We start from the raw sequence: 12472 nt of genomic DNA, 5'->3' as shown, positions 1-12472 counted from the left end.
GGTATTGAGATCAACATAGAAACCAAGACATTTGTGCAAGGCAGAGGCAGCAGCATTTGACAAAAAAACAAACAAACAAAAGCAAAACAAAACACAAACCCAAACAAACAAAAAAAAATAAAAACCAACCAAACAACAACAAAGAAAAACAACCAACCAACAAGCCCACACCCCCACACAAAACAAAACCCAACCTTCTTCTTGACTTGTAACTACTCAAAGACATAAGACCATTTATTATACTAAACCAGTTGCTTAATCTACACTGAATACCTCTCAGAAGAGAGTAGCCATGCATTCCTCACCAACACAAGCTTTGGAGACAACATCTCAAAGAAAAGGAGGAACAAATCTGATTTTACTAGTTTTCATTATAAGTACTGCACACACAAACATTTGCAGTTTTAATTAAAAAGCAACTCCCTTGTCCCCAATTTCTATGCTAAAGAATTTCATTTAAAAATTCTCCTCCCCCTGCCTGCAATCTTTTCTGGGGTGAAATAATCCTGTAATCTCACATGAGCTAGATTGTCCTTCAGATCAGGCTTGGATTTACGGATTTAGCAAGTCCTCTCCATTTCACTGTGTTGTTTTCTCCCAGCTTCAATGCAAGATTAGTTTGGGGAAGTATATAAAGCTGCTTCCTGTGGGTGGATTATCACAGCTATTTGTGAATTTTATGCTAACCTGATTCTGAACTCTTTGTTTGGAGCAGACATCTTCCTTCCCACATAAAAGCAGCAGCTTTTGCCTCAGTGCCCGCTGCCCACCAGCGCCACGGATCCAGAGTGAACATGGCAGCTGCAGGCGGTGGTGGTGAGGGCAGGAATATACGACTCTTGAAGATGATCATTACAAACACAAGTTTTCCACTGCAGACGAGATACTCACAGATGATCTTTTCAAGTGCAGTTCAGCTGCAAGTGCAGAAAATGCATTTGAACCAAGTAAACTCTTATTATCTGCTCCACTTTCGTTTCAGCCAAAACACACCTTTCTGTTCAAGGAAGTTATCTAAGATAAAAAAATAACCTTGTTTTCCCTTAAACTATAATATTCAGCCCACCTCCTCATATAGGCACTGAGATCTAGCCTTCAAATAAAAAAATATATTGATAAACATTTTGTATTTTCCTCCTTTCCACATCTCTCAATTGCCAGTAAAAACCAAAATTTTTAAACATTGAGACACTGACAAGATACTAAGCCACAGAAAAGGGAGGAGTAAAGCATCTATATATTTATCCCTCTCATCTTGCTCATTCCTTTGCCAGATTTGAATTGCTTGCTTTCCTACAAAGGGGCACCACAGTATCTTTAAGTAATCCAGAACTACTGGAAACAACCAGCTTCTGTCTGGGTCTCAACTGCACTCCATCCTTCAAGGTAGCACAATTATTAAGCATGTGCGACTCTTCTGAACAAGGCAGTCAAATATTAGCTTCTTCATTTGTGTGTGAAGTACGGCCAAACACAAACCACCTTTAGGAAAAAATACGAAGAACCTGCCAGGTCACACTGGAGACCTTGCGTACAAGTAAAACAGAAGATGTCCTGACAAAGTTCTGGTGAGGATGGAGAGGAAGGTTTCACTGAATCAAAGATCAGTTTAAAGAAAGTTGCCAAAACCTCTAAAGAATAAAATCACAGCACAAAACTACAAAAATGAAGCTTTGTAAATCTGAGGGGGCCACATCTGTTCGCTGTAGCCATTACTGCTAGATGTGGTATACAACAGCCACTGGCTTCTTCTGATCCACCGGTCTCTAACCAGAGCTGAGGTGCCCAAGCGAAGGAGCAAGTCTGCTCAGGTGCATCCTGCAGCGCGGGGCACGTCGTCTCTGCAGTCCCCGCGCTTCTGCTTGCAACTGCGGGAAGAGACCTCCTAACGGAATAAAAACAATCCCACTGTCTCCAAGTACGTGACACCCCATTTCATCTGGAAACGTACTGTCAGAGGGCAGGTGCTGCTAACTGGTGAGCAGACACTGAGCTTCAGGTGTGCAGCTCAGACAGAGCTGTGCACCGGCACAAGATGACCAGCTGCAGCTCATGTCTTACTATTGCCCCTTTCAGCAGAAAATGAAAGAATTTTCTCTCATTCCCACTTTTACATGATACCAGGTTTAGCATGATAAACCTTTAAATGATAGCTCCAGAAAAGGATACTAGGAAAATAAATTGGGTTTACAGTCACATAATTTCCCAGAGCAGTTTATCGCAACTTCAGGTTTCTCCCGCTGGCACATTACATCCTGTTCACACAGCGCTGGAAACTACAGCAAGAACAAAGAGTGCAGGAACTCAAGGTACCACATCAGAAATATATCCAAGCTCCCATGAAACTAACAAATCATAAACTCCTGACAAAGCCATGGATGGCTATAGCAATAGAGGGTTTCTGGAAGCATCACACAGACTCTGTCCATTCCCTTCAACTGTATGGCCCTGTTTATACCCTTAGTGTTCTCTTTAAAAAAAAGCAACACTCAAGAATTATGAACCAATGACTTGCAATGGCAAAGGAGCATCCTGAGCTCTTCATCAAAAATGGAAGACTACTGACACCTGTCACATGATATTTATGGAATCATACAAACATTTTAATTGTAAGAGACTGTCAAGATCAGAGTCCAACCGTTAAGCAACCCTGGCACTAACCCCTGTCCCTGAGAGCCTCATCTACTTGTCTGTTGAACCCCACCAGGGCTGGTGGCTCCAGCCCTGCCCTGGGCAGCTGCTCCACTGCCCGACAACCCTTTTTGGGAAGAAATTTTTCCTCATATCCAATCTAAACCTCCCCTGGTGCAACTTGAGGCCATTTCCTCTTGTCCTGTTGTTTGTCACTTGGAAGAAGAAACCAACACCCTCCATGCTACAACCTCCTTTCAGGTAGTTGTAGACAGCAATAAGGTCTCCCTTCAGTCTCCTTTTCTCCAGGCTAAATGGCCTCAGTTCCTTCAGCTGCTCAAATTGGCATGAAGAAAACACCCAAAGTTTAGGTTTGCCAGCAGATGCCCTCCAGAGTTCCCTTGGATGGCTCTGCTGTGCCACCTGCCTGCATCCCTCCTCTCTGAGGAACCTCCTCCCTTGCTCCAGGAATGACAACTTCTTCCAGGCTCATTTGCTTAAGTTTGTTTGGTGGTGGTTTGTTTCACTGCTAAATATCAAAACCTTGGCATGAAAACGAAGAATTATGAAGCCATTTCAACAGTGTGTCAGGAACATCTACTTTTACAGATGCATTAAAATAGTGCTAATACAAAATACAACATACAAAGATTAGGACCAATGGGAAATTAAGTACTTCAAGGATGACAAAAAAAGCTACAAAAAAGGTAAAAGGCTGTTGAATGCAGAGTTACTCAAGGCAGCTTTTTTTTTTTTTTTTTTACTATAATTTCAGGACTATTTCCAATTTTATCCTATAACCCACTTATCTTATTCCTCCCCCACTGATCTCAGTTTCTCTTTCTGCTAGGTTTAAAACAACATTTGGAATTTTCTGTGGTTACACAATATCTTTGAGAGAGATGTTCGCACTGCTTATATCTAGTTTAAATCCCACACATACTGTTTACTGCAATATTTGCCTGCTCTAAACACCTATGAAGTTGAAAAGGAGCCATTACACATCCGTCAACAGAAGTGTGGATCTGATTTACGTAATGAAAGATAATGATCACATTCCAAACTTGCTAGGGAGACATAAAAACAATAATAAAGTATTTTGTGTATACACCAGGCAAGAGGACCCAATGTCATAGAAGATTCCCACCTTCCTCTGGTGTTCGGCATTTCAGAGATCACAGGAAAAGTGCTTTCTTGCGTTTCTGCCAAATGAACTTAAATACCTTCTGGTTTTCACCCTACAGACCTTTAGACTGTCTGTAGTCCTGGAATGTCTTTAATCCCTAAATCAGCCCTACTTCAATCCCCTGATGGGCCCTCCAACCCATCACCTTACACTCTTTGACAAGTACAGAGAGCCTACTCAGACTAGTAATCAGTGTGTTCAAGACCTGTTTGCTTTTCCTCAGAAAGAACATTCAAGCTCACAGAAAAACCCTCCCACACAGATTTTCCATCCTACGACCATGGTTTCATGTACAGTAGATCACCAGTGTTTACTACCCCATGCTTTCTTCCTGGCTTCTCACATACCTCAAAAATATGCAATGAAATCCAGTCTCAGACAATGACCAGAAACGGTATTTCTTCACAGGAGCAATGAGAAGCTATTTAAAGAAAAAACAGCTCTATCCCCCAATTCTTACTAAGTAAACACATACTGCGATGATCACCACAAACGGCTGGTACTGCTCAAGCACTGCTTAGTGACTCTGAGAAAGAGCTGTATGCTAATGCTTTAGCAAGGGATTAGTTGTCTGGAGCTGTGGGTGAAAAGCATGTTTCAGAGATGAGGCACAGAAGGGCCCAGACTTGTTGATGGGAGGAGAATACTGCAGAAATGGGACTGTGTAGGTGAATGTTGGGTGGGGGAAAAGAGCGGGATCTGAGCAGAGTTTACCTGGAGACCGCAGTGCAACGGAGGAGGGAAGAGAGACAGAGATTACTCACCACAACAGAGTCCTACTGCCAAGGACTCCTTTAGGTATCACCTTAGATTACCCTGTGCTCTTAGCCAAGGTTTAAGAGCTGGTTCAAGCAGTGCCCTACACTGCAGCATAAAGGGGTAGAGCAGGGCCTGAGCTCCAAGTCAATGTGAGGGAACTGACAGAGATAAATCTGTCTTCATCTCCTTGTCAGCTTATCAAAAAACTACTAAAAAGCAGAGGTTTTGAACTAGCCACACTTCTATTCTATGAAGCTATTGCAAAATATTCCCAATTCTTCTAGTCAGAGGCTCCTTTCTCATTGCAAAATTAAAGAGCAAACCATACCTGAGTCAGAACATCCAGCTGTCCCATAATATGTTCCAAGGTATTCGCGAGGCTGGTGTCCTCCTCTTGCTGCACATGGTTCCTATCAGAATCCTGAGTTTTTGTTTTCTTTAGATGAACACCACAATCCATTTCTGACTGCTGGAAAAACAAAGAGACAATCTGCTACTGCAATGCAAACAACTGGAGAAGGATTGTTGTTTCATGGAGGGTGAACAGTAAAGAACAGTTCATGTCAGGACAGTCTAAGCTATTAAAAATGGGAAAAAAACCCAGGAACTCTTTGTTTTTGCCACCGCTGGGAAACGAAAAGATGCTGCAGATTTGTCTGTCTTTACCAGGTGGAGTTTTTGTTATTTTCTCCTTTGTTTTGTGTTTTTTGTTTTTAAACTTTCATCAGGAAAGGCAAACCTTAGGTAACAACCTTGAAGCAATCCTGCAAGGTTCAAGTTTTGCACATGCAAAGAGCTTTGGCCTGCTCATGTGGTACACAGACTGTACAGGTAAACCCAGACTCACTGAAGCCACATCGAAGTACTATAAAACATCCAAATTATAAGAATTAAGCAAGCTACCCTGAGAGGAGTCCAATCATTTCACTCCAACAGAGCAGTGAAAGCCTCTCTCCATGCCTGGTATTTGTAAGGAGGCAAGGATGCAGTACTGTAGTTAAGTTCAGCAAAAGCAAGATGTTCCAATATGCATTAAAACAGAGTTTTGATTTAGTCATTTTAATTTTGTTTATATCTTGAACTGGTTTTCCCTCCTCAATGAGGCTAAGAACAAGTTTACTTTGAAGTTTCAATTTCAGCTGTTTCAGTTATGCAAGCTTGAATATTTCATTCAGAATAAATTAAGTTTTAAAAGCACAAATAGTTCTTTACTAAAGAACTCATTCTTCTTCTCTTTCAAAACGGGATCTTTCTTCAAGAACAAACACTATTTGCATTATTTATCTACATTTACCACCAGCAGGAGAAGTTTATCTAACTAAACAATGTAGCCAACTGATTAAGCAATTACAAACTTAAGTTATTCAGTTTACACTAACAGACAAGATTTGAATCTAAAGGCAAGATCACAGCACTCAAAACGTAATTCTCCATGGCCCAATGCCTGGTGCAGCTCCATCCCATTACTTATTACTCACATAAGTGACTGAAGTTTGTGAATCAACAAAGCAGCAAGGAATCCTGTCAGACTCAACAATGGTCCAAGTTCTCCTGCATGTACTTTTTCTAAGCAAGAAATGAAGAGTTGCTTCTATCTCTTCTCTCATAGGCACCAGTATGAATGCATTTCTCACCAGCACTGTATTGATTTACCTGCTCATCTCTATATTTGATGCCAGGTGTATGCAGACGTGCAACTAAGCTGCAATGAGACCTTAGACAAGCTCACAGAACTTTAAACTCAAAACTTTTCAGTACATTATGAAAATATATGTACACACACATGTGTGTATACACACAAAAAGTAGATATTTGAAAAATAAATATACATTTTTAAAAAGCCTCTCCTGCTGGGATTCACTGGTTTAGCCCACAGAAAGGCTCCCAAGGCTGAGGTCCAGCCCAACAGTTGGGCAAAATGAGTAACAAGAAGTGCAAAGAACAGAAATGTGACTGCTTAGGGAAGCTGGAGACTGACAGGGTGGGAGGCGAAGAGGAAGAAAGGGGCCACAGCAGGAGTGGGCTCTGACAGGAGAATGGCTTTTTGCTGTCCACTGACTGCTGGCAAGGGCTGATCATCCTTCCAGCACTGCCAACCAAACTGTCCTCATCCAGCCAAGCACCACAAGAGCAGTTTTGCGTAAGGAGCAAGAAAGGAAATGGAAAAGTTCAAAGGATACATATGACAACTGCACCACAGGGATCGCCATGCCACACCACCAGCTTGGGATGGAGCTGGGTACCAGGTGGCACCAGCCACACCAGCCTCTGCTAATTTGCCTCCTCCCACTTGCCTGGATAATTTGGATTATCAACAGGTCCCAGGCCAACACGGCTTGCGCTCCGGTCACATCACACAGCCTCAGCATTTGAGCCACACGCAAACTGCTCCAGTGCTGCAGGTAGCCCAAGAGCCGCATGTTGCTCACTGATGCATCGATTTAATCAACTAAAACATGTTCTTGCAGAGATGAGATAGAGTCAGCCTTACAAAGCTGCTATTTGCTGTTTAAATTTAAAAGTAAAAAAAAAAAAAAAGCCAAAACAACACACAACAACAAAAAACCCAGACAAACCACCACTGCTTTTCAAAGCATAATTAGCATTAAAAAGCATGTTTTGTTGTTATTTCATGGCTGAGTATCCTATTTGGGTGATGTAACTTTAGGCCAGTCAATCATGGCACAGCAGAAATTTGAGTGAGCAAACACTGTGTACAACCTGCACTCAAAAACCCCAAATGATGATGAGCTATCCACTTCAAAACCTATTAGAACAAGCTGACTCACAGGAGCAGAAAAATGACTGTACCAACATATTTTCTCCCTCTATAGCATATGTCAGACAGCTTTTCATAAAAAGCTGCTGGGTTGAACTCAGAGTTGATAGTCTCCTTGCTACAGTCCACGAAGTTTAAGAGTAGCATATTTGCAAGGGCAACACTGCACAGATGTTCCCACACCTGATGCTTAGGGGTTAGGTGGTCCCTTGTCACATCAAGTTGCAGCCAAGGGCAGCAGCAGCTGTTTGTCACCAATGCTACATTCTGCTGATTAGCTCGCATACTATGAGCCATCTCTGGAAAGCCGAGCAAGCCACCTCCACAAAGCCTCTGTGGGCTCCTGAAGGCACTCTGAATGGTGGCAGTACTCCCAAGAACAGAAGTATATCTACATTTAAAAAGAGAAGCATGACCATATGGCATACTGCCCCATTTCAGCCACCACAGCTGCTCCAAAGGTTGCTTACAGCCCATCATCATTAAGCAGATAACCTGTAGCTAGTGCCTCCATCCACAAACCTTTGAGCTAATTCATTTAAACTATGGACACATTCAGCCAGCAAACAAAAGCTATGTCAACGTGTCACGAAGAATGACTTCCAAAAGGGAGGCTCCCCACTGGCCAAGGTCTTTGAATATTCAGTTCTAGAACAAGTACATCCTACGTAGCCCACCCTGCCATGGCAAGTGCCAAAACCACATCTCCAGCACCCACACCTACAGACAGCACTTTGAATCGCTGCCCACAGTCAGGCAGAGAAACTGCAGTCACTTTGCTCCAGTTTCTTACTCATTCCACCCGCTCTGATGGCATCGAGCTGTAATCTGAAGACTGGGACCCATCCAAGGACACTTCTCAGAGGGGTCCTGTATACAGCATTCAACACGGTTTGAGCCGGGATGTGCCCAACACAGGCATGTCCAGCGCAAGATGAAGCTCACCAAAAACATCATGAACTCCCAGCTGACACCCAGGGAAGCACTGTGAGCTGTGAGTGCAGCCCATGGTGTACAGAGCAGCAGGACAACAGCAAAGGATCAGCTGATGGCCACCTGGGCCAAGGTGGATGTGCACGCTGCTGCATCTCAAAGTCACAGCACTTTGCTCTTCACAGGGTAAAGCTGAGTGTTTGCATCCATCTGGGTCACATTCACTGGACTAATTTCAACTCGCTTGTTTCTGAAGAGGCTGAGGAGCCCAGGTAGGCATATTTGTATTGACACTACCCAAAGCGTGTCCATCTGCTATGAGCTAACCGAAGCCTCGTAAACGAAGGGCAACGAAGATGATTAAGGGAGTGGAGCACCTCCCTTATGAAGAAAGGCTGAGGGAGCTGGGTCTCTTTAGTTTGGAGAAGAGGAGACTAAGGGGGGACCTCATTAATGTTTATAAATATATAAAGGGTGAGTGCCATGAGGATGGAGCCAGGCTCTTCTCGGTGGCAAACAATGATAGGACAAGGGGTAATGGGATCAAACTGGAACACAAGAGGTTCCGCTTAAATTTGAGAAAAAACTTCTTCTCAGTAAGGGTGACAGAGCACTGGCCCAGGCTGCCCAGGGAGGTTGTGGAGTCTCCTTCTCTGCAGACATTCAAAACCCGCCTGGACATGTTCCTGTGCGACCTCACCTAGGCGTTCCTGCTCCAGCAGGGGGATTGGACTAGATGATCTTTTGAGGTCCCTTCCAATCCCAAACATACTGTGATACTGTGAAACAGAAGGGAACAGTAATACCACAGCACCAAGGAGAAAAACACGATTGTTTTTTTAATAATTCCAGGTTTTTCATGCCAAAGTCTCCATTTCTTACAGTCAAGGAAAGCTTTGCCTGCAAAGAAAACACAGCTGGGACTTCACAGGGCAGACATTGGGGCATTTTACAAGTATCCTAAATCCAAATGGACACCCAGAATTTTGTTTGACGTTAATTATGAAAGCCGCCAAACATTTTTTATGAGCTCACACACACTTTTCTTCTTTAAAAAAAAATGGAAAGAGACTGCAGTGCTCAGAGGGGCAGATTGTCTGCCACAAGCAGCCACCTGGACTTCTGTCTTCGTCCACATATAGCAGTGACACCGGTTGCAGGCGTGTTATAAAGGCGGTGAGGGCACCTCTACAGAATCCTTAGTGCAGCTTCCAAATTTGACAGTGGGAAGCAGCACTGGAGGGGCCCTTCAGGGGAAGCTTTGCCCTTTACATTTTAAAGAAATATGGAAATGTTTGGAAACTTTCCCTTAACAGCCAACCACAACTTGTACTTACCACTACCCCAGTGGCCAGGACATTTGAAAGGAAATGTGCACCCGAGCAAGGAAGAACTGAATTGCCCACAGATTGAAACCATTTTTTGGTAAAAGAGGATTAAATCAGCTCCTGTAACTGTCCATAAGAATGAACAAGAAAACCCTCACAAACGAGACTACAGCCACCCTTCTCCGAGTAGCAATCCATATCGTGTGGTGAGCCATCCACTAGTGATTTAAATTTTAACTGATTTTAAAAACCTTTGCAAAAATCTAGAAAGAGCCCTGAAATGTGCATTGGCTTTGTTGCAGTCTCAGTACTGATGAGCATCACAATTACAGAGGGAGACACCTGTGCTTATCCGACTCATCCGCAAGGTAAAGCACCAGCTGAATCCTGGGGTCAGGCACCAGAAACAATGACACTGCTGCAGAGGTTTAATTTATTTTAGTCAGAGTTCAAGTGTGCAATTTACTCAGTACAACCGAACAAGTGTATTTGCCATTAAATATCTTATTACAACATCTGCGTATTAAGCACTTGGAGTAGAGCAAGAAGCAGCTGAACATTAAAGGAAGAATAGATGAGCAGTTTCAGAATACAATACAGCTCTCCGCGACAAAGGGAAAAACAGAAGTGATTTATTTATAGCAACCACTTAAAGACAGCATAGCACAACGACTTGGGGGAAGGGGAGAATTAATCAGCCCTCATTCCAGAGGTCTCTGACTGAGCCTCTTATGAGAATTGTTCTGGCTAAACAGCATTCTGGCCAGATACTATAGCGCTGATCAGGTCTGGGGGGCAAGTATTAACTACCCAACCCACGTACACCTGTAGTAAAACCACAAGGGACAACTGAAAAAAAAAAAAAAGGTATTTTGCTTTCTAAATTGTGGTATTTGGAGTACAAATTGACAGGATTACCGTCTATCTGAATTTTACACCTACTAATAAAAAGTAGGATTCTTACAATTCAGTCCAGAGGAACTATTTCTTTTCCCTTCTCTTCACCTCTCTCCACTGGAAGGGAGGAACTGAGCGGTGCCAGGGATGTAGGTTCAGCTCTACCCTTAATCCCTTTAAATCAATTTCCACAATGTTTCTGCCTTTTTTTTTTTAATTTTCAAGTATCTAGAAAGATGGCATTCCCCTTAAGCAACACATACTTCCAATGTATTCCCTTCAATATGGATATCCAGTGTACTAAAACTCACTAAGCGCAATTAAATTCGCTATCTTAGCTGAAAAAAATTCCCCTAGAAACAGAGGAGCAGAAAACTCCCCAAAGTGGAATACACTGTTTATTCAGATCCCAATTCTACTAATCCAAACGAGAGAAATACCATTAAAACTCTTCTATTTTGAGGAGTCATTTTCTCCACAGGTAAAGTGATATTTCCAATATGTTCCCAGAGAGCAACAGTGACCTCCAGTGGAAGCACACTGGCTTCAGGTAGGCTCCCCAGGAAGGTCCGATAGAGTACACGCCATGCTAGGTTGGACGTTTCATTAAAAACTGAGAGTTAACCTCATTTCTCCCTGCGACATGTAAAATATCATTGACTGAACACCGCTCTCCAAGCACATTTCTCTACACTGGGAAACCATCCCCTCTTCCAGGCAGCACTGACATTTCTGGAGCAATCACAATCTTCAAGACTTGCATTATTCCACCTGTATTCCACATCTACTGTCCAGAGCAGCATAGCTAAACAACTAGAATTAGCATACAAGTTAAGTTTTGTGAAACAACTCGTAAGACCATTCATCCTCACCACTGATTTCAGGATTCAAGTTTTGATAACGCAATGTTTCTATAGGAATTTGGGAAGGAGGGAAGAAAAAATAAAGTGAAGTGAAAAGAACATTCCTTTTATTTTTGTCTGCATTTTGCTTCACACCAAAATGTACACTGGATTAGATATGCAAGAGGCCATAAATGACTTAGAAAGAACCTTCCTCCCTACTGGTGCTACTAAAAATACAAAGTTAAAACATTAAAACTTGGCCATGTTCTACCACTGGCCAACAAATATTGAGTCTGTGTTAACCCCAAGAAGAAATACACAGAAGAAAAAGCTAAAGGTAACCTTCAACATTTTAGATATTGTCTTTTCCTACTTGTCTTATGCATTCTACCTCCCTTAACCACTTCTCCCCTCCCATCGGTCCTAGCATTTCATTAGGAGATATGAAGAAGTCTTCCAGAACTTAGGATGGAATAATTAAGCTTTGTTGTACAGACAATGCTCAGTTGGCTATCCCACCGCTGCTCCAGAAGAATACCATTACCAAAAATCTCAAAAGAAGAGTTTTGGTGGAAACAAGCCCCTATAGGAACAAAAATTGGTAAGAACCATTGGTAAGAAATTTCACCAAGAACTGAGCTACTGTTTTCTTGCTCTTGGGAAAAGCTCCAAAACACTGAAACAAAGTGTTTATCCCCAGCCTTGGGTTATCCAGCTACAGGTTCTTCTACATTAAAAGCAACCATCTCCACAGCAAGAAGCAAAACACACAGAGTGAACTCCCAGAGTGTGAACAACAGCTTCCAGCTCATTTTCTTAATCAGAAACATTTGCCTCTTTCTAATGAAATATGTATACGCTATGCAAGAGATATCATATGCACGCCTATGTATGTTACTGATATATCAATACTGCATGTTATGTGTATATACACATACATAAACATATGCAGATACACACAAATTATAATATGGCCATTTGTTATTACTATTGCTTGAAGTTTGGATTTTGGCAGAAAAGTTTGAGATCTTAGAAACTTTAAAATTGAGCCACCTTCATTCATCTTAAAGCTGACACACAATAGCAGCTTGGAAAAAATATAAATCTTGTCTCT

General features: G+C 42.4%; 1 protein-coding gene across 6 annotated transcripts in view; it reads right to left on the bottom strand.

Moving 5' to 3' along the window:
- POC1A (POC1 centriolar protein A) overlaps positions 1-12472 on the bottom strand; it is a 53252-nt gene that overhangs the window by 7943 nt on the left and 32837 nt on the right. For 4 of the 6 annotated variants that reach the window (XM_065075101.1, XM_065075103.1, XM_065075105.1 and 1 more), the window contains exon 10: positions 4905-5045. In XM_065075101.1, coding sequence (XP_064931173.1) covers positions 4905-5045 — 141 coding nt within the window. The remainder of the gene's footprint in view (positions 1-4904; positions 5046-12472) is intronic. The other 2 variants (XM_065075102.1, XM_065075104.1) reach the window with 1 other exon arrangement.

Source organism: Columba livia, chromosome 10 (genome assembly GCF_036013475.1).
Source record: "Columba livia isolate bColLiv1 breed racing homer chromosome 10, bColLiv1.pat.W.v2, whole genome shotgun sequence".
NCBI classification, from domain to species: domain Eukaryota; kingdom Metazoa; phylum Chordata; class Aves; order Columbiformes; family Columbidae; genus Columba; species Columba livia.
The sequence above is the reverse complement of the archived record's forward strand: the minus strand, read 5'-3'. Positions and strand labels throughout refer to the sequence as shown.